This window comes from Cyanistes caeruleus, chromosome 18, assembly GCF_971803275.1.
Source record: "Cyanistes caeruleus chromosome 18, bCyaCae1.hap1.1, whole genome shotgun sequence".
In the NCBI taxonomy this organism is placed as follows: Eukaryota; Metazoa; Chordata; class Aves; order Passeriformes; family Paridae; genus Cyanistes; species Cyanistes caeruleus.
The window spans coordinates 2930822-2958510 of record NC_141718.1 but is presented as its reverse complement, the minus strand read 5'-3'; the positions used below and the strand labels follow the sequence as shown (position 1 = coordinate 2958510).

The 27689-nt window shown below is 45.1% G+C and overlaps 2 protein-coding genes across 6 annotated transcripts; one reads left to right on the top strand and one right to left on the bottom strand.

Annotated features, from left to right (window-relative positions):
* The first annotated feature begins 1 nt into the window (after position 1).
* Positions 2–22915, top strand: MORN3 (MORN repeat containing 3). 5 transcript variants are annotated; one of them, XM_023937284.2, is made up of 7 exons: positions 2–92; positions 1354–1451; positions 9165–9320; positions 10027–10184; positions 11574–11733; positions 14329–14513; positions 16298–22915. In XM_023937284.2, exons 3-7 carry the CDS (start codon positions 9176–9178, stop codon positions 16364–16366), a joined length of 717 nt encoding a protein of 238 aa, XP_023793052.2. In that variant the 5' UTR covers positions 2–92; positions 1354–1451; positions 9165–9175; the 3' UTR covers positions 16367–22915. The 5 variants fall into 5 exon arrangements, with proteins under 5 accessions (XP_023793052.2, XP_023793053.2, XP_023793051.2 ...); XM_023937285.2 differs by having other exon boundaries at positions 31–180; XM_023937283.2 differs by lacking the exons at positions 2–92; positions 1354–1451 and adding an exon at positions 6774–7050.
* On the bottom strand, positions 16848–27689 carry LOC111936395 (calcium release-activated calcium channel protein 1). Its single transcript, XM_086855395.1, has 2 exons — positions 27410–27689; positions 16848–20136 (listed from the first exon to the last, which is right to left on the bottom strand). The coding sequence occupies exons 1-2, from the start codon at positions 27521–27523 to the stop codon at positions 19570–19572; spliced, it is 681 nt and encodes a 226-aa protein (XP_086711521.1). The 5' UTR covers positions 27524–27689; the 3' UTR covers positions 16848–19569.

Genomic DNA, 27689 nt, shown 5'->3' with positions numbered 1-27689 from the left:
CATCGCGCGCGGTCATGGGCGCGGCCCCGCGGCGGCGCGCGCCACCCTTGGCCCCGCCCTCCTCTCCCCGCCTCAGGGATGGGACCTGTCAGGTGGGGGAATGGTTCGCACCGTGATTTCCCCGTCGGGCCAGAGAACGCCTCGGGCCACAGATTCCCCTCACGTCAAGGCTCCCCTCAGGTGCGGGATCCCCGCAAGTGTGGGCTCCCCTCAGGCCCGGGACCCCCTCCCGTGACGGTCCCCTCAGGCGCGGGTCGCCGTCAGGCCTGTGCTCTCCTCAGGCCTGTGCTCCCCTCAGATGGGTGGGTCCCCTCAGCTGCTGTCACCCGCCCTGCCCCGGTCACCTCCTGGAGGCCCTGCACCTCTCCTGAAACCCCCTTGTGTTGTGGCAGCACCTGAAGTGCTCCGTGGTGTGACATAGAAGCATCTTCCTGCCCTTCAAAGGTGGTTCATCACACACGGGGCTGAGAGTGCAGATAAAACCCTCCACTGCACAGGGCCAGCCCTCTCAGAGAGACCTGGTGGCTGAATCTGAGGCAGCTCAGCCCTGCAGTTGCCTGGACCTTGGTGAAAGGTCCTTGATATCAGAGAAGACAACAAGAGAAGTTTCCTGTTGTTTTTATTTTTACAATAATTACCCACTCAGCAGCTGGACTGGCCAGTTGTGAGCAGGGCCTGATGTTCTGGGGCAGGGTGTAAAGAGTTGTAAATATTGGCACCACATCCTGTGGGTTTATTGTGAAAGGGTAGAAATTGGTAAAGAGGAAGAAAAAGGGAGGGGGGAGGAAGCAATTAAAAAAAAGAAGGGAAAAGGGAGAGGGGAGGAGTGAAACCAAAGTAAAAACACAAATGCAATGTTGTCTTTTCATGAGGAGTGTATGTAGGATCTCATTTCCTTGAATTTGGCATAAACAACCAAAAACATTGGGTGTAGAGACACTCCTCAGTGTTCTTGCTGTCCCTGGTCCTTCTCTAGGTCTATATTCACACTGTTTGCCTTTTAGCATGTTTTTATTCATACATTTGTGGGTGGACACCTGAAATGCCGTTGATGATCTTCTGCATTCAGTTTCCAGAGAAACCCGCTCAGAATTTGTAGTGGTTTGGGATTTCTGCTGATTTGAGAACCACTAACCCCAGGGATATTTCATTTTCCTTTCTGCTTCTCCAGTGAGGCCATGATTGTCCAGAGATCAAACACATATGTTGTGACAGGTCTTGGTAATCCTGAAGTAGAATAACAAATTAATCAACATAATAGAAATGTCACAGTAATTTGTTATGTCTGTATTCAATTATTCCTGGATTCTAGCTTTTGTCCACAATCCTGTGTAACAGGACTTTATGTTACAGGAGGCTTGGATAAACTTTTGAAGAGAAAGGATCACATCTCAGATCGGAGCATTAATTCTGCGCTGGATACGTGCCAAAACTTTCCAGTTTGCCACAAGGTTGGAATACTCCCTGCCAGCAAAGTTATTTTTCCTTCCCACATGAAAACATTCCCTCCACCTTTGCAGCTCTCTGTCAGCTCAGTTTATCACAGAGCCACCCCTAGGATGTAGCTGCATATTACCCATTGCTGTTGGGGTGCTGACACCCTCTTGCAAATCTGGGGGAATCCAGAAAGTTAAAAACACTTCAACATTTTTAGGATTGCTTATGTCAGTCCTAACATTCAGGAAAAGGTGCTTCTAGAAAACATCGTAAATTGTCAATAAGCCTTAAAAGTATTCCTTTTGCTGCTGATCTATAAGCCTCCAAAGAGCAGAAGGAAACTCTTATCAGAATGAATATGTGTCCTGGGCTGTGATTCTGCAGGCTGATGACATTTTGTTTGGGCTGTGGTTGGTGTTTCACATACAAAGGCAGGAAATGTGCATTTCCCACTCAGAGCCCTGCTGTGCAGGCCCCAGAGCTCTCCCAGAGCACCAAGGAATCACCAGACATTTATCCCAAACTTTCCTACCTCTCCCCTACACCTCTTGACAAGGAACAATTCTTACACATGTTGTGGCTGTGCATAATGATTACCCCAAAAGATTTCTTTCAACTTTTTAACAAAGCCATGCTAATTAATATTCATTCAAGAGATCTGCATTTTCTTTCAAAACAGAAACCACAAAAACATTTAGTTAAGCACAAACAATGTGAGTGTAGCGGGGCTGGCCTTACAGCTGGTTCTGCATTATTTAACCTTGCACCATTACAAAATACTTCAGAATTACCTGTAAGCTCTCTCCACTTCCTGGGAGGCTGGAGCTGTTTGTATAATCTCATTATTTCAATCACATCTTTGTGAATAAAACCAAAGCAAGCTGAGATAACAGTGATCCCCTCAGCCCTGGATGGGGAGCAGAGCTCTGTGCAGCTGATGCTTGCGGTTCTCACACCTCGCCTGTCCTTCACTTGTGGCAACACATGAGGAATGGTGCCTTTCCTCTGAATTTCAATATTTTATGACCATTTTTCAAGGTATCTTGCAAGTTTTAATGGCTGTTTTCTGCTGCCAGAGATCACCTAAGGCCATGGAACAGCAAATCTACAAACATGAAATCCCTGGTTTGCCTTTATCTTAATTAATCCCCAACTCACCGGAGTTCTTTCACTGCCAGAAAACATATCTAAGAAATTGAGTTAATAAATCAAGTTAAGGATCACAATGAAATTGTGACTGTTCTCTGTGTGTTAGATTTTGTTTGAGCACACATAGTTATATATATATATATATATATACAGTCACATGTGAGCTCCTTTCCTTCACCCTCCAGACTATTCCTGAGTGCAAATTCCATTCATTCTTTCCTCTAAAGATAATTGAGGCTGTTTCCTTTGATGCTTTTCCCCTGTCCTAGAAATACAGATTCTTTCCAGCACAGCAAACGGGAAAGGACAAAATATAAATGTAGATGAGTCCCTATTTTAACATCAGGTGACAAAAAGCTATGATAAATAAAATACTTGGCACATTTTTCAGCTGGAGATTGTTGCTGATTCATCTTGTATTCATCTGGATTTATCCCTCAATTAAGGAATAAATTAAGGACTTGAAGTGAGGCATTAGCTCAAGTATGGCCAAATTTATCTGCCTCCAATGATATTAAGAGTCTTGCAAAGTACTCCGTGGTCAGTAAATAATTCTCAGCTTTGGGTGACTTCAGGAATTAACATCATAACTTTACTTTTAAACCTCTACCCTGTTGCAGGTAGTTAATCAGAGAACAAGAGTGAAAAATCTGCAGCAACAGGAACTCATGGGGAGAGGGTATCTGGTGTCAGCTTCCAGGACTATCTAAGTGCCTGAATATTCCAGATAACCCAGGGGTTTAACTTCAGGTTGTTTTGATGTAAAACCAACATGGTTTTTATCTTGACAGAACTGCTCCTGGCAAAAAGGAGGGAAGAATTTAAAATGTTTTTTCCTACAAGGCTGCCTCTCAAACCAGAGGCAGCCAGGTGAAGTTTACACCTCAAACCTTTCACTTCAATCCCTCCTAAATCCTGCTAATGACAATTCTTTAGAGCAGAGTGGTGGGGATTCTCCTTCAGCTCACCAACACAGGCTTGGTCGGAGTCCAAGACCCTCCCACCTCTTCCCTGACTCTTCTTTTGAATATAGCAGCAATAAAACACACATCTGAGCATCCCACTTCCACAGTATGTTGTTGTCACACTCTTCACCTTTAAAGAATTCCAACATATGTTTCCCTAAATGCTTTTTCTCTATTTATTCTACAAAGTTCCCAGAATAAATTTAATTTATTGATTCTGACAGTTTTCAGTTAGTTTGGACATTTCACTTGGGTGATTCCCCAAGCTTAGTGAGAGCAAACTCAGCTTGGAACAGCTGTCTCCTTTGAGTTCAAAAATGATTGGTTTCAGATGAAGAATACTGAGGGCCTTGGGCTATATTTAATTTTTTAAAAAATTAAATCCTGCCCTTAAAAGAAATATATAAAAAAATGGAAGTGCATCATAGAAGTCACAGGACCTTGCTGCAGAAAGGTTTCCATGCACAAACTCCCAGTGCTTGGTCTGATCTTCAGTGTGTCCAGCCTGGAAGTGGAGTTCATTACAATGAACTGTGTTTCCAGAGTAATGGGCTAAATTACAGCACAATTTATAGGGACAGATTTAAAAGCTTCCTTTCAGTCTTAATAAATGTAAGGTTTAATCAACTGCCAGACAACTAAAGTAGCAGTAGTACAAACAGCAGCAGAACTGAAGCCCTGGCACTGCCTGGTGAAGGTTTTGCTGTTGTTCCTTGGTGTCAATGGCCAATGCCTGTCAGAGTGAAACAAGAAAAAGAAACCAAAACAGCCAAGAGGGGTATCTGGGGCCAAATTTTGTCTGGCAAGGCTGGAACAAGGGGAATTGTATCAAGGAAAACCCAAATTCTCCTCCTAGCACATTGTAACTTGAGTTTTTGACCCTGCTTTTCATAGTGGCCTCAGTGTTGTTCCTGGGAACAGCTGCTCTTGGGGGAGGAAGAGAGTTTGGTTAGGACATTTCTGGGTCAGTTTGAGTTTATATCTCACTCCTTGACTGAGTTATATATTCTAGATATATCTGACACCCTTTACAAAAATTGTCCCCACTTCCTACTTGCTAAGGGGGTTCCTTCTCTCAAAATGGAATGACATTTTCGAAGTAAAGTTTCATTTGAGTGAGTCAAAAGAACTTTCTGATGAAACTTCAAATATCACCACCTTCTCTTCAAGATGGTCTAATTTTGTCTTTTTTTGTAAGAATATGCGTACATTTTCCCACTCTGTACCCTTGTAATACAAAAAGCTACAGAACGATATTATCAAGTGACAAAATAATTAAGTATGATTCAAATGTTTATATCTGAAGTAAGAAAGCTGTAGATGGGAATCACACACAGCCTCTTCCTAGATAAATGTCTCTGTGAAGTCTCCTTGGAGGGGGCAGGAGGGTCTGTGAGGGTGCTGATAACCCACTCTGGGACCACTCAAATAAAATTACAAACACACAGACACCAGTAGCAGAAGAATTTAAAATAAGCAACCCAGAAATGGAGGCAGCACCTTCTGTCATATCCAGATTCAGAGGTTTTTGCAGAGGCAGTTTTTGATCCCATTTTGTGAATTTTAATTTGTTGCTAGAATATTTTAACTCTTCAAAAGTTTTTATTCTTTTCAAATGTATATTAATTTTTAAATGTGTGTTTAACTTCTGGTTAGCAGAAGGTGTGACACAGTTTGGACTTGAAGCTCAAAAACCTCAGGCAGCCTGTGCCCTTTAAAAATAAACAAATAAAAAGGTCTGAATTAGCTAATTATTTTAATTGCAAATCTCTCAGTTAAGTGCAGTGCAATATAGGGGCTGAAATAGTAAAAATAGTTAATATTTTTCCAGAGAGGGCTATTTCTGGTTGTAATTTCAGGCTGTAGATTTTGGGCTGCAATAAGCATTTTTTCTTCTCTCTCAAGGGTTTCTTTATTTCCTCCCCAAACCTCTGTCCTCACTCCAGCCCTTACAACTGGCCATGTGAAACACAGGGATGATTGTCTTCAGTAATTCTTAGGCTCTGCCCCAAACCAGAATGCATTAACATGAGTGACTGTGAATAAATCCTTCCTGAATATCTTCATCTCATTTTTAATAGCAGGAGACATTTTCTCTTGTATAAGTATTTCTTAACTTGGTCAGCTTCCATGGTTTTGTCTCTTTTTTTTTTAATCCCTGCTTAAAGAAGTCTTTAAGTTCTGCCTCTCCTACATCTCTGGAAATGCTTGCTAGCAGCTGCCATCTTCCCAGTTCATCTAAAATAAACACAAGAAATTCCATGTGTGTATTTTCCCTTGGTACAGATCTAGCTCTGTCATTTCCACACCAGCTCATGTTGTCTGTAGAGCACCTCTTCCTTCCCCACACTTCATTTTCCTACACCTGACTTCCCAGGCAGTGACATTGTCTCCTTTGGCTCCATGGCCCTCACACATGCCATGGGAAATGCAACATTTGCCTTTAGTCACACTCACATTTGGAATAAATCCATTCTCTGTCCTATCCGAGCATGGACACAGCATTTAAACCACGTTCAATGCCACAGACACCAAAGATGGCAAAGGAACACCCTTCAGGGAAGTCTGAGCTGTATGTCATCTTTACAGAGGCAGCTGCTTTGTTTCATCACAGGTTTTCCCACCTGCCTCAACATTTTTACCATACAGCCTGCAGAGTTGTGTACAAAAATGTGGTAAAAGGGTGAGAACCAAATGCATTTGGCTCATGGGAGTCATACAAGAGCTTTGGTGTGATACTGGAAATGTGCACATTCAATTATCCATTAGGGAAGATGATTATAGACACCCATAATGCCAGAGTGGCAATCCCTGCGCACCATGGGTGTGGAAGAAATGTCATGGATGAGGGAATTCATGCCAGATTTATTCAGATTTCTCCTTTAAAACCGCTGATGTGCATTTTCAGGAGCTTTCTCCTATTTCTCCCGACATTTGCGAGGCTGATTTATTTGTTACTCATCGCTGCTGTAATCAGTGCTTTCATTTCCAGCCTTCTGCTGCTGGGGGTATAAAACACCAAGCAGAGGTGAAACACTCGTTTCTTCTTAGCACTTTATATTCTGCTGGAACATGCGGAGCTCCGGGCACGGAGCTGCCCAGCGCTGTGTGTGCCCGGTGGCTCGGGCTCCATCCCCCGTGCTCAGCGAGGGGACGAGCGTGCGGTGCCGTGTCCCGGCACATCCCCGTCCGCCCGGAGCCGCTGCCGCGGCCCTTAGCGCTGGAGTTTGGCATGTTGCTATGGCGACCCCGCCGCCGCAGGCAGCACCGGGCCGCCACCAGCGCAGGTCGGTGTCCGCAGTTCGGCCCTCGGCATCGGGGACGGCGGCAGAGCGGCGGCCACACTCCGGCTGCTCTGCAAACCGAGATCGTGGCTTTTCCCTGTCGCACCGCTGTCCTGCTGTCCTGCTGCCCGGCTGGGGAGGAGCAGCAACAGGCGCCCTGAGCATTCCGCTCGCAGACAGCGCCCTGGGGGCCGGGAGGTGACTCCGCTCCGCCGGTGGGTGCTGGCAAAGGGACCCCTCTGCAGGGCACTGCCGTGGTGCTGGATCACGGCAAGGGCTGAGCTCAGCCGGGGCATTCTAGGGGCCGGGGGACTGTCAGGCAGGGTGCACGGGTGTGCATGGGTGTGCACGGGTGTGCACGGGTGTGCACGGGTGTGCGGTGCCAGGCCGGCTTCTGCCAGGGACGGCCAGCAGCCGCTTCTCTGCAGCCAGGTGTGTTTCCCTCGCTCTTCATTAAGATGTAAGATGGAAAAAGTAGCCACACCGCATTGCTCTGAAGTTCCTCAAAGAGCCAGGGAAAAAAAAAAAAAATGTGTTTCCTGCAGGGCCGTGCAGGCTAAAGCTGCATTTTACCAGAGACCAGACAAAAGTCGCATTTCAGCGTCTGCAGGGGGTGGCGGGGGTCTGTACGGGCCTCATCCCCAAGCGCCTCGGCAGAGGCGCACGGGAGCAGCGGCGTCTCGCCTTCTGCACCGAGAGCTGCAACCAGAACGACTCTGCACCGCCTGCCCCTCGCTGCCAGCCTCCCCGCGCCCTGGTAGTGGGCGGCTAAAAACATCCAGGGAGGTGAATACCGACTGCGTTATCACTTACGCAAACCTGGCATGACTGACGTAAATTTAGAAAGGGATTCAGCAAACAGAGGTGGCTCCCTCCAGCCCGCATTACCTCGGGTACTCTGCGCGGGCTGTGCCTCGCAGGATATGGCGAGCAGATGGGGCTGCCCCCGCAGCTGGGAATCCTCCCTGGGGTTTGTAAATCCTAAGCTTTGAGTTAAAGAAGTGGTGGGATGTGGCGGTGGGAAAGCGATGGTCCCATCTGGCAGGGGTAGTGAAGAGACTTCTTGTCACAGGCATGAGCTGCTCAGAGGTCATGGCCAGTGTCAGGACGGGTACAAGATGCTGTAGCTCGGCTCTTCTGCTTCCCCAGCAAGGGCAGGGCAGGCTCAAGCCAGCAAAGTGGGGCACAGTGTCCTGAGAAAACCCAGCCCTTGGCAAATATTGGGAAGAACCCCATTCTCCAGGAGCTGCAGCACTCAAAAGTGAGGGAGGAACTCAGCAGCTGTAGTGTATCCTGTGTTTGCATTGCTGGAAAAACATCCTCTGTGGTGGGCTGTGACTCCATCATACCAAGGGACAGATCCTGTCCTCGGTGTTCTCTAACCAAGACTCATTTCTGGATACATAGGTACTTTCATTTAGCAATGCTATCCTTCCTCTTGAATGACCATTTCCCAAAGCTGGAAAATGCAGAACTGAGGTTGAACAATAATAGTATTTTCTTAGTTGGAATTTCTAGCTTTTATTTCCTAGCAAGGACCTAAAGCACCTTTCTTTTCCCCTCTCCTCACAAGGTCCAGGTTTTCTCCCCTGCCGGGCTCCCCGGCACCCACAGCACAGCAGGAACCAGAGCTTTGCTCCGCCGAGAAGGGAAAGACAGCAGCAAAATCATTCTAAATGGCTCGGTCCCGCCGATCAGGACAGAAGGGGGAGCCCAGGAGACAAAATCGGAGCATCCCACCCCGCCGGGCTCCAGCCGAGCTCTGGATGCTAACGGATTTCATAGAAATTTGCTTTTGTTTCTACAGCCACCTTTTGGCTTTTGTTTATGGTTTATAGGAGACCCAGGCAAGCACTTGGCCTGCCCTGGGCAAGTCCACAGCCTCCTGGGAGAGGGAAATGTTGTGGTTTCAACCCCTTTTAAGAAGGCAGCTGGAGGACTGATATTTTTAGCAGGAAAGGAGCCTGAGCTGCATTACTGCTGGGAGTATGAAGTGTCCCAGCTCCAGATGGGACTCAGGGATGCTGGACAACTCCCATTCCATCAGCTGTATGGAGGAGATGCCTTTCCCTGCACTCCCCAAGATCTCTGGCAGGTGCAGAGATCAATGCCCACCACAAACCAGACCTGCTGAGATTTGTTTAATATTTCCTAGCAGGCTGGGCTATGCTATGAACCCATTTTCACATAATGCTGGTTTCTTTATGCAGTATCTTTAGTTGCCTCCTGTTTGTTGTGTCTCTGTGCATGGCTCACAAATATTGTTCTGCCTGTACTTGCCTTAGTAATTTCTAATCTATTGCTGATAATAATTTGTTTTCTTCTCCAGGTACCGACAATATGCCCGTTATAAAGTACCCCAGGATTAGAGACCCTCTCTTTTATGAATGGGACAGGAAAGCCCAGAAATGTGGATTAAGGCACACAATTTATTTTGTAAATGGGGATCAGTATACTGGAGAATGGCTGGACAACTTGAAACATGGTAAGATAGATAATTTTGAGAAAAAATAGCAACTTAGATGTCCTTCCAAAGGTTCCTGGGGGCAGGAAGTGGTCAGTGGTTCTGTGTGCTCTATATGCTCCTAGAAGAACATTCATTCATGTATGACTATATGTACACACACACAAACATATATTTGATATATGTAATGCAAAAATGCAGAAACGTTTCTAATAGGTAACTTGAAGAGCTTTTGCATGCACTTAGGGGCAATTACCCAAAATATCTCTATTACAGATGTTTAAAAATCCTTTCCAAATACAGCAAACTGCAGTCAGCTCCATGCACAGGGATGTGTCCTGGCTGCACAGTCCATGTAGCTCTCTCAGCTCCTGACTTGGCTCCAGGAATCTTAATTTATTCCCAAGATGTGGCAGGGGCTGCAGGGGACAGAGCAGGAGAAGGAGACCCTGTCTGAGCCAGGAGCAGCCGGAGCAGGACAGACTTGTTTACAAGCAGTAAACTGAGGTTTGGAAAAATTTCAGTGCATTCAGCAGAGACCACACAGGAAGTCCCTGATCAAGATTAACGATGGTTCCAACTTGGGAAGCTAAACTGAATCCCAGACATAAGCCTGACTTTGTGCAGGGAGTGCTGCCCTGCCTGGGATGGAGCAGGAAAGGCAGTCCTGTGCACCCTTCTCCTAACCATGATGGTCTCCCTGTCATTCCTCTTGTTTGTTAAACAGGTAAAGGCACCCAGATTTGGAAAAGCACAGGAGCTATTTACAGCGGAGACTGGAAGTTTGGGAAGCGGGATGGTTGTGGCTCATACAGCATTCTTGACCCAGTGACCAAAGAATACAAGAAGGTGTACACAGGCTGGTGGGAAAATGACAGAAGAGGTGTAAGTGAGATTTTCTGCCAGCAGTGAGGCAGTGGGACCCAAAACACAGGGAAGAGTTGGGTGCATATGTGCAAAAAGATTACTGAAAGTATTATTTTTTGCAATACTGAGGCTGAATTGAATGGTCAAGACTAAAAATCCAAGATTTTTTTGGGAGTGCTGTCTCCTTCCTGGAGAGGGAGTCATTCCCACCCATCTGCTGGTTACCAGGCTACAGCCCAGAGCTCCCACTGACTGCAACAGAGCAGTGGTTACTGCTCAGACTCACCTGCAGCTCAGCCAAGGACGATGGGAGGTTTCACATCCTGTCTCTTAATGCTCCCCACCCATCCCTTTCATTCCTCTTGTTCTTGAACAAGTCAGAGGAACCAGTATTATAAGCACTGCCAGAAAATGCACCTTCTTCTAGGAGTTTTACAGCATGATAGGCAAATAATTTGAGTTCTTTTGGAAATTAAGCCTGTCACATAAATCACTGTTTTTCCTGAAAGGAACATAATGAGAAAGTCATCTTGTAGACTGCAATCTAATGTGAAAATCCTTGTAGGAACGTTTCTGGATCTGCCAATGGAAACCTTGTGTTTGTCTTTGTGTCTGCTCTTAAATTAAACTCATCTCCACCAACGCTTTTAATGAGCGTGTGGCTCCATGGCTCCTGTCTGTTAGAGGGAGCTTCCCTTCCGGTTCTTTAAGGTTAGATTTTGCATAATTGAGCTTTGGTGAAAGATTTATAATAACATCCACGTATCACTAGGGTTGGGTTTTCTTCTAAAACAGTTTCTCCCTTACATCCATGCAGTTTAATAAAATTAATACTCAGAAAAATTAGTTGTTTCCAGAAGTGGTTTTATTATTTGTTCAGAGAAAAAAAGAACACTTCATTCCTATGGGGAAATGTGTTAGTGATATGGAAATATTTCATATTGGTATCACTTTCTGGCATAGGAGGTACCTCTGGACTTCTCTTATGGCAAACATACACGTAAAACAAACAAAGGGTGAAGTTGGCCAGCCTGGGACATCGTCAGGGTTGAAAGACATGAAATCCCTGTGTTGAGAGACACATCCTTTAATGCTGCTTATCCCCAGGCAGGTTTATATACTTGTAAAACCCGCTTTTAGCTAAATATTAGCAGCAATCATGCCAATAATAACACACTGAGATATAAACCCAAGGTTTTGTCAAGGGAATAAAACTGAAAAAAAAAATTCCATACTACCACATCTCATTTCCTTCAGTGTGAGAACAGCCACAGAGCTGGGCTGCCAGCAACCATGTGTAAGAGTAATAAACAATGGAATATTCTATCAAAGTGATGTCCTAAAACTGAACACTGTCCCCTTTCAGTAGAGCAGCTCCTAACCAGCCATCTCTGTGCTGCTCTCCAGGGCCGGGGGATGTTCTCTTACCCCAACGGGGAGCGCTACGAGGGCGAGTGGAGCAATGGTTTGCGGAGCGGCTGGGGAAAGATGCACTACAGCGATGGCTCCATCTACGAGGGACAGTGGCTGATGGATCAGCCCAACGGGCAGGGCGTGCTGCGGCTCCGTAAGTACCGACCATCCCCACCCTGACCCCTCCAAGCTGTTTGATGTCGTGCTGCTCTCCGGGTGTCTCTGCCGTCCACATTTCTGGGTGCTACACTGCAACCTTGCAGCAGGACTGCGGCCGCTCCGTGTCATCCCTGCCCTCCTGGTCTGCAGCAGGAGGCAGCACAGGCTGCGCAAGGGCCAGCACTGAGCTGCTCAAGCCCATATACCCACACGCATGAAAGCTTACTTTTGCTGTGATTTACATTTAAATGACTGGGTTGGTTCGGGTTAGAGATAATATACTGTTGGGTCAGGGAAGAGCAAATCTCTCTTTTCAAGCCAGGCACTTTGCCAGACAGGCTTTCTAGCCCTGCATACCAAAGAAGAGTCCAGTTTCCAGCACAGGAAAAAAAAACCAACAACATAGTTTTCTTTTTGAGTTCACTCCATCTTCTCTGTCTGCTTCCGACAGTGGCTCATATTGAGTGAACACAGGGGTTTCATTAGTACACAATCTTTTTCCATAAATAACATCAAGCACATCATGGATTTGGAATGTTAGGGCCAATCTCAGCATAAAGATGAAAATTTAATTTTTCCCCCTTATTTTCCTTGGAGTTTAACACATTTTCCCCTGAAGCCAAGAATCCCAAGAATCTCTGCCATACCAGGCATGGCATTCCAAGAACATCTGAATAAATATTATCTCCATATTATTATTCATCTATTCTATCTCTTTTTTTGCTTGAAAGTGATCTCAAGGCTAGTAATTAGCTAAGCAAAGCAGCTGGGAGGAATGAGCATGACCTTCTCTGCACACCACATGCATGACTGTGCTCTCTCTGCTGACTGTAAAGTTGCTTTGGACCGATGGCTCATCTGGATGAAATCAGCACCTGCTTCCAGGGGATTCTTGCACTGATCTGCCATGCTCCTGTCAAAGGCCCTGTTAGTTATAAACTAACAGCCCCCGCAGGCTGAGCCGTGGCTGATGCACCATTTCAGAGCCCAGTTGCCTCCAGCCTTGCCTGCAACTGATTGTTAGCTGGATTCCTTTTGGTTAAAATTAGCCAGAGCAATTATTTCATACCCACAAGCTTAATGCATTCAGCTCAGCTGCTGGAAGTGCGCCCACGTGCCGGCAGCTTTGCCATGTGAAAGAAAAGGAGTTCTTCAGTGGAGGTCACGATGAGCTGCAGCTCAAGATTAAATTGCTTGTAGTGGCAGTGTGCCCAGTGAGGGTGAGCTTGGCTGAGAGCACCGTGCTGATCTGCCGCCTCTGCTACATCCATTCCCCAACAGCTTTGTACCACAGCACTTCACATCCACAGGGATCGTGGTTGTGAGCAACACAGCCTCGGGTGCTCTGAGAGGAGAGCAGATGGGAGCAGCTGGGCACCACAGTGCAGTCAGGGTGTTCACTGCCCCCTCCCTTGCAGCCAGGGCTGTGATTTTGGTGCTTTCTCACTTGGTGGATGGAGTGCAGTAGAGCTGCTCCCACCTGTGGGCAGGGCAGCTTGGTGTTGCAGATAAGCACAAAACCAGATCAGAGTTGCAGATAACCATCACCAAGGCTCCAGCCTGTAAACTAGACCCACATTCTCCTGAAGAGTTTTTGGTTTCCTCCTCTTCCTTTACTGTCAGGTCCCAGCTATCTCTGCAGCACCCTGTGGGGTGCCCTGGTATTTCAGCCATTTCTTGTGATGAAGAATGGCAGAATGCTTCTGAGACTCAAAGGTATTTTCACTAACATGGTCAGAAATCCCAATGGGTTTGGGTTTAGAAACTATGTAGGAAAAGGGGTGAGCAGAAGACTGTCCTAGTGACAACAGGGTAGTCTGGATCTATCCCAGCCCCAGGACCACCATGGATATGATGCCCCTGCTCAACCAGCATCCATGGATGAGGCTGCTCTCTTCCCCTTGCAGCTCTGCTTTCCCTGTTAGTGATGGATGGGTGAATTCCTGGAGAGCAGCAGAGAGTCCAAAAAAAGCCTCTCTCAACTTGCAGAAAAATGCCAAGAGAAGCAGTACAGCTGGAAAAACAGCCTGTAACTGACTGCCTAAACTCTTCAGACTTCTGCAACAATTCTCACCCCGTAATTCATTCAGGAAAAACTTAACTAAAAGTATTCTTTGAAATCAAGATTATTTTAACTGGACAGAAATCAGTGCTCTTCTTCCTTGCCCAGACAAGCAAACCTCTTCAAGCCAGAGATCCTGCATGATTTGTTGCAGTGACAAATCTGAAACTTGTATCCTGTAATTTTTTATGTTGTGAAGAGTGACTCAGGACCAGGTCCCTTACCCTGAGCACACTAGCTCCTTGTGTCAGCAAAGAGTATCACTGTGAGAACAAAGCAGGTGAACACAGCCCTGGTTCCAAGTGAGCAAGCATGGACTCCTTTGCAGCATTTTCTCCCTCTGTGGCACAGCAAATGTAGCACTGCAAAATCAAAATGACACACAGTGCCATGGCCACTTTGAAATTAGTAAGAGGAGCCAAACACATGACCTTCTCCTGTGCTGGTTTGCTCTGTTGATTGATTTCATTTGTAACCCCTAAACAAAATAGTGCAAGTTTCAAGATCTGTTCACGTATTTAATTGCAGCAAATGGAAATCGGTACGAAGGAGGTTGGAAAGATGGCAAGAAGCATGGCCCAGGGAAATACTTCTACCCAGATAAGGGACAGCTGTTAGAAGGCATCTGGGTAGCAGATATACCAAAGTGTGGAGTTCTGATTGACTTTGGCAGAGACAATGCTCCAGCCCCTACAGAGTTTCCACTCCCAGAGGTAATTGCTTGGAAATTTGGGTGTTTGCATTCATCAGTGCTCGGGTCATCTCTCCAGGTAACATTTCACTCCTCAAGAGATTTCCCCCATGGGTTGTGTGCTCAGAGTCTTTTGGCCAGCAGCAGCCTAAATGGCCCCATAGGGACTAACAGCTCATGCAGCCTCTTCTGGAGCCTCCCAATTGCCTACATCTGAAAAAATGCAGTTCTCATGCACCAGAGAACTGCTCAGAGACCTGATGCAGCACAAAGGAAATGGGGACAATAGAGGCAGAGACAATAGTGGGATTTGCGTCAAGACCAAATGATTTCACCAAGCCCAACTGCTGAGGCTGAGCAGACCCTGCAGGAACCTGAGCAGATGCAGGGCCAACAGCAGCTCTTTCCTCCAAGTCAGGAGCTCAGCACCGTGCCCAGCAGCCTTGGGGGCAGAGGGGGGTGTGCAGTTTCCCACCTGGGCCCAAGGGGGGCAGATGGTGTCTTAGAGCCCACATCCTCTGCTCCTCTTTTCCCTTGACTGACACACACTGCAGAGGAAAAGCCAGGCCCTGTCCCCATCCCAAAGATATGGTGAGACACAAAGATGCACTGGGCCATCAGCCTGGCAGCCACTGGGTCCTTGCACATCACTTTGGTGCAGGACCTGGAGGACAGGAGAGCCTGGCCTCAGCTCCGTGCTCGTGGAGGAAGAGGAAATGGAAATCAGCAGTGAACAGATGTGACTCCAAGTGAGAGCTGGCCTTAAGAGTCTCTGCTTGAGCCCTCATGGTCTGCAAACCACAGCTGTGGAACAAAATGGTCAGTGCAGGATGGGCTGGGGAAGCTCTTCTTCCCCTAAAGCCAAGCAGAACCACCCCGGATAACCACAGCTCACCACTTTGCTCCAGTAACACGGGGAATAGTGCGGCCCCACGGCAGGTAACCCACCTTCCTCTGGCCCAGGGACAGGGCTGTTCAAAGTGACACCAGGCACATGCAGCCTTCTAAAACTCACTGCTATTACACCTTCATTGCCCCTATCTTTTCAAATTTGGTTTCCATAGCTAAAGGCCATTCAAGCAGAGTTTTGAAGAGTCAGTTAGTCTCGTAACTACCAGGCAAACCCATGGCAGTGCAAAATAATAAGCCCCAAATACCCAACAATCTCTGTTTTGCAAAAAGGAGTGAAAGGAGTAGCACTTCTGTAGCTAAAACTATTTACTATATGTGGTTTGTCAAAGGTCACTGAGAAGAGCCTCAACAATCCAACAGCCTGGGATGAACTGCTGGTATGCTAAGGCAGGATGTGCAAGTCTGGCTGTTTATTTAAGTCCCTGAAGATCAGTTGATGATCCAATTCTCTTCTGTTCTATAAGCAAAAACAAAGCATCAGCTTTCACTGCTGTTACTGTGCTTTGAATGGGTTGAGATCAGTTGATCTCAGAATATGAAGTAATAGAGAAAAGGAGAAAAATTGATTCCAGGTTTTGATAAAACTCCTGTCACCACTACCCCCTTTATTAAAACTACAGGTGAGGCCCAGCAGGCTACAAAAGTGGCTTAGCTTTTGCCCAACAGTGTTTTGTTAAAGTCACTCACACAGAGATATTTCAAGGAGATAAAGTGATGTTCACACTAATAAAATTAGGGGAGTGTAGTTGTTTCTAAAACAATTGAAAGGCTGCAATATGAGCTGAAATCCTGATACGTGGGAGACTCTCCAATAATGCTCAAGTAATCAAGATCTATAAAACTTTAAGTTTCTTCAATTACACTGCATAACTGATTTGTATTCTTTTTATTTAGATTGAACTACGTGATCCAGCTGGTGTTTCAGCAGAGGCTCGGGCAATGTTTGATGACAGCCATAATTAATAACCAGATGCTGAAGGAAAAGAAAAAGAACATGATCCTGAGTTATTTATTTCTTCGAGACTCAAACCCACACTGCGGTTATCGTGTCGTGGTTTGCTTCACCCTTCCCTCAAGGCTCTTCAGGTATACTTCCCTCTGCAGGTGGCTTTGCTCAGTAACTTCTTCCCACCCCCATTATTTTGGAAAAGTAAAAAAATTAATGGGAAAAAACCCAAAACACCAAAACACTGGAAGACAGGCAGAGTGACTCTTTGCTCAGCTCCTCTTATTCCTCCTGCTAAGAAATCACACTCCTGTTGGTTTCAAGACCTTTGCTTTAGAGAAATAAGGTTTCTAGTATGTTTTAAAATCAAGTAATTGTGTCCTCCACTTTCCCCAAACACAGCCCAATACATACCTGTGACAAAAAAATGGCTTTTGAAGTTACAACAGATCATGTTTCAGTTAACAAGTATAGTTTAGGCCTCTAGATAACAAATAATCCACAACAATTGAGTATATTTTATTTCATGAAAGTATTTTATACCCAAATAAGTGATATACAATAACCAATGTTTAAAATGATTGAGGTAAATGCCTAACACCGTTAGTATAAATAAGGGATAAAAAATTTTAAGTGCACTCAATGTTTAGATCCATGTGTTTGTGTCTGGTTACTGCCTGAGTACACAGTGATAAAGGTACCCAAGGTGTAACTTTCATGACCATTTCCACAGGTGGAAAACGACAAAAACATACTTGATATCACGGCTTAAAGTGCAGAAAATAGTCAGAAAATTAGCTGTAATAACAGCGCTATTAGCTCAGAGCCTACCAGCTTGAGAAAACTAAAAATAACCATGTCCCGCTAGCTTCTAATTCTGTATGTCTTAAACAACAAGAAAACCCCATACTTCTCAGTCACTTTGTAGAAGATCCACAAATCAATGAGAAATTCAGCTTCCTATGCAGAACAGCAAGGAATTTTACAAAATAAACTTGGAAAACTGATTTTTTTAACTTACATTCAGAACCATGTAACTTCTAAATACAAAATTTACAGACAGAAGTAAATTTTTTACACCTGACCACATCCTTCCAATCAGTTTCTCTAGTGTGAATACCAAGTCAGGTTTTCTTCCTTTAGTGGGGAATTTTAGGGGCCTGTTTCCCCAAGACAAAACTGGTAAAGTTCAGCCTTGGATGGGAAAATACATTTTGTGTCTACTACCTAGATTTTGTGTTTTGGAATGCTGCTTCCTTATTGCCTTGACTAAAGCAATGTTTCCAGTGCTCCATGAACAAACAACTGTGAGTCTGTAGTTACAGTCCACACCATCAGATTTACATCAGGAATAGAAATATATTTGAAGCATGTAATGGCAGAGCTGAGAAAATCCAGTTTGGCCTCTGTATGCCAGAACTCGTGAAAACACCAAGTGGAAAGCTGTTTGCTGCTTGTGAACCACAACTGCTGCTGAAAAAGCAAACAGCCCAGCAGGTTGTTTTCTTTTAATAGTTATGTTTTTAGAATACAAAGGCACCACGGGTGACCTTGTCAATGCTTTGCAGCGCAGCGCTGCTGACAGGAGAGATCAGCTCCCATCTGCTTCAGCAGTAACCACACTCTGCACCTGAACTGCACAGGCACTTTGTACAGATTGCAAGTACATTGGGATAACCTGAGATGGAGGTTGGTGTGAGAGACCACGTTCAGCCCAGGCTGTCAGGCACAGCTCCACTGGACTGTCACAGTCCCTCCTGTTTCATGGCAAAATCCCAGGTTTCTATTCCACAGTGATTGCTACAACTAGTGTGATAGGTAGTTGGGTTGTGATTTTTTTTTCCCTTTGGCTTGAAACTTGTCTCAGTTTGTGTTCAAAAACAGCTTTTTCCCATTAAAGCCCAAAGCTCCTCTATAGAAGAACTGTGTTCTAAATTCAACTCCTAGACATAGCCCATTCCAGCCCAGGACAACTGCTGGAATCTTTCTTGGACAAACCTCTTATGTAGGAGACCAAATGGAAGTTTTTGCTTAGAGGAAATGAACAACACAGTAGCCCTGATGTCACAGAGGTGTCTGAAAGAAAGCAGCAATATTAATTACAAATAACCTACTTTCACAAATAAATATACATCAAGAAAAGTTGTCTTCCAGATCCATTGAAAGCAAAAAATGTATAATGAGTTATTAAATACAACACTTCAGCAAAAAGAACACTTTCCTAAACAAGGAAGACAAAGGCATAGCTAATTACTTGGGAATCCAACACAGAGAAAAAGCACCTTTTGCTGCTTGTTTCTGAGGATTTATTAAAAACATATTTTCAATATAAAAGTATAAAATAATTACTACTTTGGCTTGGATAAAAACCAGCAGTGGTTCTGATTTTCAAGCAAAAAAAAATTATCCAGTGATAATTTCCATCTAGTTCCTTCTTTTCCTTCTTTTTAAAAAATGATTCTTAAATGAGAAACAGGCAAATCTATCTCTCCAGATAATATGTGCCAGCTCATGAGAACTTTAAAACAGTTATTGCTTTTATTTTCTTCCACTGAAGAGAAGAGTTGAGTCTCATTCCTACTCATGTGGCCACACCACATCGCAGCGAGTCTAGTCCTGGATGTTTAGCAAGTTACAAAATGTGTAAGTGCCACGGGAAAAAGGCACTGGAGAAATCAGCAAAGTAATAATTACTTGGCAGCAAAACATACTGGGGAAAGTGCTGGGAAAGCTTTCACTCCTACCATCTGTCAGGCTTTCCAGGGAGAGCAGCTAGCACTGAAACCGAGCGCTAATTGCTGCATGTCCCAAGTAATTTGTATCATGCCATGCAATATGGATAGGACAAGCAGTATCTTCTAGTAAATGCCAACATCAGATAAACAGAGAAAAAAAATCCACAACTTCTCTATCAATTCCTAACAAATACCCAAATGTACAATGTTATTTTCCATGTATTTATACAGCCACCATTCAGCATTAACGAGAAAGATGCGAGACAGTGTTCACAGGAGGAGGGCTGCACACGCAGTGCAATCACACCCCACCATCCATTCCTTCAGATAGCAAAACTTGTATGAAAGGAACATTTTTTTCCCTCTCTAAAGGGTTAGAACAATATTTATAATTAAAACTGTAATCAGCAGTTCGACCAGTTCATCCACAGGGAGTCACCATAAGGCAGAAGCAGAATAGTGGGTTCATTTTCTTAAGCACAGGTTTACGCAAAATTGGTGACAGCTGAGGTGACAGCATCACCTCTGTGATCCAGCTGATCCTGGAGCCGTGCAAATTCAGCAAGTTCATTGAGTTCCTGAAATTGCCTGTCTGTTTTGTGGCTCACCAGTGACCGGTAGAAGTGGACTGCAAACACAATGAAAATCAATCCAAAGGGCACCATAATGGACGTCGATGCAATGGCTGCTGCCTGTCCTGATGTGATGGTAGAACTGTTGCTCTGCGGGGTGTTGTCAGTTTTCTTCTTTAAAGGAAGGAACTTCACCCAGCACAGTAACACCACTTCTGCAAGAAAGAGCAAAGTCCCAATGACAGTGGAAAACGCCCACGCAAGCTCAATGTGGCGGTGCATGCGCTCGTGAGGAGATTCCTTGACAGAGTTGAGGTTATGCACATTGCTTACAGCCTCTATGTTTGGAAGAATGCAGGTACTTATCATGAGTGCAAAAAGGTGAACTGCAACAAGCACAGTAGTGCAGGCACTGAAGGCTATCAAGAGCCCCTGAGGATAGTCGTGTTCTGCGTCAAGCTGAACTTCCACCATAGCCACCTGAAAAGGAAGAGAGAGAGAGATGCAGTTACCTACATCTTATATTATTTAACTATAAGTTATTCAAAGTTTATACCATATTTCTAGAAGATCATCTGATCCAAACAAAGTCTGCATTTACATTTATCTTCATGTCAATCTGCACACTCTTCATTAGGTCTAAATTTAAGTCTGAGCTGTCAAGCAAAGGCCACTGTTTTCATATTTATTGTTCTGTTGTAGAGCAAACTCACATCACCTTGCCACCTCCAGCTCATGCCAGTAAAACACCTGACCCTTATGAACAGCATACTTGGACTCCTTAAGTGAAATATTTCTTCTTTTGTGTTATATTGAAGACATAGCCTTTGATCTTTTACTTAAGAAGGTTTTTGAAGTATCTGTGAAAGGCTTTGAAGGCAGCGGACTGCCTGAAACAACCTCGGTGGTCCTTTCTCCTTGGATATTTGGGTTTAAGTTCTGAAGTGCAGAAACCTTTCATGAGAAAGATCACCTTTCCATGGGGCTCTCAGCTATATTCTTTAACTCAAGTATTTAAGCAGACTCTGGAACACATTCCAAAGTGAGAGTCTCCACAATATCCATGCAGCCAAGCAAGCCTGTTAAGAGAATGGAGGAAAAACAGTGTCTCCAGAAAAGATAACACAGTGCTCCCAAGCATCACTGCTCCCCCAAAGATGAGGCTACTCATGAAGATGTTCCAGCCCTCCACTACCATATGCACCCATGCCTTTCCCTAAGGAGTAAAAAATCAGCATTGAATAACAGCCCTAGGAAACTCATACAACCAGCTGGGATATTTCTGACAAAGAAAATTAACTCAAATGCCTTTTAACTGGTTTTAAAACTGCCAGGTGGCTTTGTGCATATGTGCTATTGATGAGTGACATTAATCCAAACAGCTCTCCTGAAATCTTTCCTGATAAATTTGCCTTTCTGAAAAAGGACAGTTCCAAAGAGGGGATAATGCACCCAGGCCTCCACGTTCAGTGCTCTATCTTAAATGAACTCATTAAACAGACAAAATACGGGTAAAATGCAGAGGAAAAACCTGACAGTAATCTGAAATATAAGCACATCAAGCTGATAGGAAGAAAGATTCCTGAGTAATATGGATGCAGGGAGGCATGGAAACCAGGGCTCAAAGACAGCTGCAAAAGCAGCAGGAACATTCAAACCTCACTCTTTTGCAAGAGCTGAGCCAAGCTAAGCTAGTCCTGGATCCCATCTTCTTACGCATGTTCCAGGACACCAGAACTCTTAATCACTAATGCACCCAATATATTAAGGCAACCCAGGGTTTTGCTCAGACATGTTTCAACAGGCATTTGAGGCCATTTGCCAATTTTTTAATTCCTTTATTGAAAGCATTTATTGTCATAAGTCTAACTACCCAGCCAACTAGCAAGCAGTATCCAAGTGTTATGAGAAACTCAACAAGAAATTATATTAATGCATATACAGTCCTTGCTTGAGGATTTAAAAATACGATTTTTCTGTTGTGGGAAACTTCACGTTTGAGAGGATAAACATTTGCTTGTCAGGTTTCTCTTCTGCAGGATTGCTTGTTAAGTCACAATGTACTCGTGGGATGTTGGGCTTCCTGTGTTTTTCCCAGAACAATTGCAATCCTTCACCACTGAGGATTCATTTTCATACTTAAAGATTTTTCTTGTAAGTCTTCTGCTGTACCTAGACTCCTTCCAGCACAGCAAGACACTTTAATCCTTTATTCTAGTTCTTAGTCTGATAACATAAATGTGGGACTAAGGAACTTCATGAGATGAAGACTTTATTTTAAGAACTGATTGTATTTAGTTTGCCAACACTGAAGACATTTTATATTTCCACTTATCAATGCCTCCACATACAAATGATATCAAGCATCTGATTTTGAGCTATTTGTGCTCATGTCTGAGAGTAACCCCAGCCTGACCCATAAGTGAAAAATCAGTTCATGTTTTCTGTCTCCTCAGCAAACAGCTAATTTGGGAACTCTTTAAGTGTAAACCAGCAGAAAAACTGCCAACTCTGAGTATACTTCCTGGGCCAAGCTTGAGCCAGGCACCTAAAACAAAAAGCTTCATTTTTCACCATGAGGAGCTGTGCCTGTTTTCTAACAGCGACGCAAAGTGTCAGAAGTTCTTCCCTTCTTTGCTCACGCTGCAATTTCAAAATAAACAGATCACAACTGCTCTTGTAAAGTAATACCTGCAAGAACAGGGCCCTAATGAGGTCATCTGGTACAATCCAAATTCATATAAAGCCTGAACTCACAGGTACATGCTGACGTTCCAGGCAGGATATGTTCCTGCTCTGCTTGTTCAGAAGAGCTGCTCAGGGCAGGAACTGTCGTCAGTGGCTGCACACTTTCCAATACAACACTTTTAGCACCTTATCCTTCACCCCTTTAAAAGCTTCTCTGAACACTTGCTGCATGATTTGACCATGCAGCTGCCATGCTGCAAGTGCCCTGCCTTGCTGTGTAATCGCAGTGTAACGTGGGCTGGAAGACACCTCAAGAGGTCATCTGGGCTAATCCCTGGTTCAGAGAAGAGCTAACTTTAACTTCAGATCATCCTACAGATATGACTGACAGATTTACTATGGCTCTTGACAAAGCTGTGCATCTGAAGTACAGCTTCTTGACAAAACTAAAGGACTCATGACTTTAGGACACAAGACTGAAGCTCTCATAAGCCTGAAACTGGTGGGCATTCAGATGTTTTTAGAAGATAGCTGTAGAGAAAAAGATATTAAATGCCTTATCTCAAGTAAATCTATGTATTATCTATGAGCTATTATTTTTCACTTCCTCTCCTTCCCCACAAAGATGCCTCTGAGCTCAGGTTGGTAGGAATATAACCCTGTACTGGAACTGCATTTTATACAGTCTAGCACATCATGAATGGCTTAAAAGAAAGCTGTGCTGATCAAACATCACAACTGCATTTTTGAGAGTCCATCCATCATTGCTTGTCCATGGGTGGGACCACAGAGGAAAATCAATAATGAGCTGAGTGTCAGAGCAGGGAAGCAGCTCCTCTGGCTGGCTCCCTGTTTTCCTGACAGTACAATTCACTCCAGAGACAGAGGCGCAGAGCCAGGCTCTCACAGACTGTCTGCACCATTCATAAAGAGTTATAAACAACTCATACAGAGGCTCTGTATGAGCCAGAATAACTCACCGGAAATTAAAAACAGATAAGTCAAAATAATCAACTTATTTACTGGCTTCATACAGAAGGGAAACTAAGCATCATTTATCCATTAGTCCAGGATCTTGACTCTGCAGATTATTGTATGCTGCAGAATGGCAAAACGCATTAATATTTGCTGATGCTGACACTGGAATACAAACACAGTATCTCATTTTATTTTGCTAGCAAAAATAAAAAGGCAATACCCAGGTGATTGGAGCAAATACATCTTGAGAGAATATCCCTCTACATAGTGTAACTTACAGCAAATCTATTTTAAGTGCAAGTTTAGATTATCCAGGGGCTCAGTATCCCCTTTATATCCTCAAAAATACAGCAACCACTCCAAGACAGAACAGCGAGATCTCCAAATACTCCACACTGCCTGCCTTGCTTATCTACAACCTTGAGACAAGAATGTTCAAAGGAGGAACAAAACTTTCCTGTTGTGACTGGAACAGGAGAAACTTTTTGCATGGGCGAAGATTCTCCAGCACAGCTCTGACCTGTAAATGCAGCAGCATTACAGAAGGCTAAGTGGAAGCAGAAGCCATAAAAGTGGGCCTGTAACTCTTTCCTGCTGCTTACAAAATGCCAGTTTCATGCTATTCTACCAGCAACCAGCTAAATACCACTTGGAAACTTCTATAGAAGCTGTTTTAGTATTTAGAACAGCCAAGTGATCTTTACTAGACAAGGATGATGCTGTCTTGAACACCTGTACTGCTCTGACACCAGTGGCCCCAGGTCCTACCTAACCTCAACTCAGCACCAACTGTTGTTATGGAAATGTTTCATAAAATCAGTTTCAGTCTTCTGCAGAACACGACTGAAGCTGTCTTCAGGAGACCATACTGGCCATATTTCAAAGGCAAGAGTTGACAGTTCTTTGATGATATTCAATATTTTAAGCATATATCCCATCCAGACAAAGCCCAGCCAGCTTGGACCAGAGGTATTTAAAAGAAAATTGCTGTCTGGTAAATATCAACCTCTGAATCCTACATTTAAGGAAGCCAACCACAGTGTACCTGTAGTTCTGACTCAGTTATTTTTAAAAAGCTGTTAATTGGTGGCAGGAGGAGATGTTGAGTTTTCTGGTTTTATGACTGTTGGCATTTAACAACTTTCCTTTGGTTTCTGACTCCCATATTGTAACATTGTCATGCTACTGTGTTATGCATCCCTGGTGACAAAATGATGCCAAAAAGTCAGAATAATTGTTCAAACAAAAACAACCTGCCAGCAACCTATTCACTGTGAAAAATAAAAACAGATAAAGCCAAGCATGAGAGGGAAGATCATGCAGCAATATCTGGGCTATAATACAGAAGTGAGAAATATCTGATGCCCTCAGCAGTGTATGGAATGAATCCTCTATTCTTTAATGCACTACACATCCCCTACCATCTACAATTTCTTTCTCTACCTCTAACAATGTGTTAGAGTGGAAATTGGAAAAGTGTACTAAATGAGGTTATAAACTTCATGGATTTTCCCTTAAACATATGGCAGTGGATGATAGCATCCATGGAAACCTCAGTGAAGGAAATGCTCAGGTTTACTGAGGCAAGCTCAGCTCTCACATCAGTTGCCATCACCAGCCCCTGCAACTGTTTCTGAAGCTCACACAGGGTGGCAAAACCTGGTGTGGATCTCTGAAACAAAACTAATTGTAAAACAGGTTTTTAATCTTCTCTGAGGAAACGTAACACTTCAAGGGTTTGAAACCTGGCTGAGCGTTTCATACTCCACCTCACTGACCTCAGCAATGCCTTCCTTTGGCATGCCTCATCCCACCAGGGGTTACATCACCAATCCTGAGGGAATAAACTTTGCAAAATGGCTGCAGTTAAACATAAAAAATATCTAAAAAAAAGGGAACAGTTCAACGGGCATAAACTTAGCTTCTACTAGAGGATGCAAGCACTCTTTAAGCAAAGAGCAAGGATCAATGGGGCTGGCATGGAAACCAGCACGTTCCACTCCTGACAATTCCCATCAATTCACTGGGTGGTCCTGGATGTGTCACTTAAGCGCTTTCTTCCTTGCCTGATAAGGAAAAGAGAGGAACAATGACCCTTCATTGCTGTTGGCAGCTTTGATCCAAGACTAGAATGTACTTTAGCAGCATTTTGTTCAAGTATCAAGTGCCAAAGAATTGCAGTCAGTAAACAATGCACAGGAGTGACAGAACAGCCCAGATTTTCAAGGCAGAGGGACAACTCTAAAAGATCAACAAAGTTTTTAAAAGAAAACTAAAAATACTCGGAAGTTAAGTCAGCTCTTCTGAAACAAGACTAAGAAATCTTAGCTAGAGGACTAGGGTCTGTCAATGCAAAACCAAAGAGACTACGGGTGGATTTCCACGCTGAACTTGTTAAAACAAGAAAAAGTAGATTTTTTTTTTTTTTGAAGAGGAGCTTTGGAAAAACTTAGTGTTCACATGTAGCATTCTTGGTAATTAGAGATTTTGTTAATTGGAACGAAGTGGTTTTTTCCTGAAATACCCTTAGCAAGAAAGTCAAAAGCAGCAGTCTTCAACAGCAGGAGACTGAAGCCCTAGAATTCTAAGAATTAAGAAACAAGTAGAAGCTTCACCTCATACATCCAGGGATCTTGAGAGTCCACATACCATATCTTTAGAGAAAAGCCAAGAAATTCAAAACATTCAGTATGACCTTAAAACAACAGCGTTTACATTGAAATGCAACCTCCCTTAGAAAGAAAATTAAACCGCAACAAACGACATTTTTTTCCTCTGTTCCCTCTCAATGCAAAGGCCTGACTCAAGCAGCCACAAACTGCTCTGAGACGGCAGAAGGGGTGTTTTAGAAGGAAAACTCGTTATCAGAAGCGGAGTGTGAGCTCCCAGCCGGATGCGTGTTACCCAAGGAGAAGCGACTCAAACGCATGACCACAGCCGCCTGTCAGTCAAAGCAGCAGCGCTCCAGCACCTCCCGAAGAGCTGCGGTCTGTTTTTAGCCATTGAAGGAGGACAGTGACATTTATTTGACCGTCAGGAGGCTGCTGTGTTTTCCAACAGCATCATTGGAACAATGGCTCTGGAAAGGAATAGGTTCCAAAGCTGGAAATATTCGGTTTGTTAAAAGCGGGGCAAAAAATCAAAATAAAGCGAGTCAGAGGAGTGAAATTCCGAATTTATAAACCGTGAAGCGTTTTAACAGCTGCATAAAGAGAACGAGGGCAGAGTTTGCAGCTTTGTATGTCAGATGTCTGGGCAGATGAGGAAGTCTGTGAATTACTGCATTTCAAATTCTGTGGAACTTTCATATGAGATAATTCGGGCTACCAGACCGCGCTTCACATCAAACTCGAAAGGAAACACACACGAACAAAAAAAACCATGCACAAAACTTCAAACCAAGTAACATTCAAGTCTTCCTCAAATAAAAACCAGAAACCTCGCAAGAGCAAAGGACTGATGATGGATGAATTTGAGCGGCACCACCAACTTTTACCAGCTGTATTTCTTGGTTTATTTGAAAGCAGCTTCAGCGCGACAGCTTCTCTGCACAAGGCGTGCGGTGTGAGAGAGGAGCGGGATGGAAGCTCCGCAGCCCGGGCAGCGCTGCGGGGCTCCGTGCGGCCCCTTCGCTCCCGATCCCCAGAACACGACACCGTGACCCCGCACCCAGCGGAGCTGCCCACGGCACACGCGGCTTCTGCGGTCCCGAGCATCCTCCGCGGGGGAAATACGTAACTAATCAAATGAATCTTTCATTATCTGGCGGAGATAAAAGCCGAGAGGCAGCTCTGAACTCCTGCCACGAAGCGCTCCAAAATAAACGAGCTACCGAAGCGAGTTGCCGGGAGCGCTGCCTCCGCTGCCCGGGCCGGGCCGGGCGCTCCGGGGCGGCGGCAGCAGCGCCCGCCCCGCTCCGCTCCGCTCCCGCCGCCCGAGGTGCCACACGCCGCGCCGGGGCAGCGCCCGGTTCGGGCCCGGCCCCCCCGTCCTCACCGCAGCGAGCTCCGGCGGCAGAAGCAGAAGCGGCGGCAGCGCTCCCGGCCCCGTGCCACCCCCCGCCCGCCGAGCCAGGCCGGGCGCTCACCATGGCGAAGCCGGAGAGCAGCGCGGAGGTGCGGCTGGAGGCTTTCAGCTTGGCTCGGCTCAGGTAGAGCTTCCGCCAGGACAGCGCCTGCATCGAGTGCTCGTTCAGGCTCATGGGCTCGGGGCGGAGGAGCGGAGCGAGGCGAGGCGGAGCGGGGCCGGCGGGCGGTGGCGGCTCTTTCCGGCACAGCGGGCCCGGCCGCGCTAACACCCCATGGCGGCAGCGCGGCTCTGCCGGCCCGGGGCCGCGCCCGCCGCGCGCCCCGCGAGCCTGCGCGCCC

What these genes read in the sequence shown, in the direction of transcription:
- MORN3 (XM_023937284.2), top strand. Translation starts at nt 9,176, where the DNA reads ATGCCCGTTATAAAGTACCCCAGGATTAGAGACCCTCTCTTTTATGAA. An exon ending in GGGAAAATGACAGAAGAGGT is followed by an intron (nt 10,185 to 11,573) that starts GTAAGTGAGATT and finishes GCTGCTCTCCAG; the next exon opens with GGCCGGGGGATGTTCTCTTA. An exon ending in CAGAGTTTCCACTCCCAGAG is followed by an intron (nt 14,514 to 16,297) that starts GTAATTGCTTGG and finishes CTTTTTATTTAG; the next exon opens with ATTGAACTACGTGATCCAGC.
- LOC111936395 (XM_086855395.1), bottom strand. Translation starts at nt 27,523, where the DNA reads ATGAGCCTGAACGAGCACTCGATGCAGGCGCTGTCCTGGCGGAAGCTC. An exon ending in TGCTCTCCGGCTTCGCCATG is followed by an intron (nt 20,137 to 27,409) that starts GTGAGCGCCCGG and finishes CTTCCTTTTCAG; the next exon opens with GTGGCTATGGTGGAAGTTCA.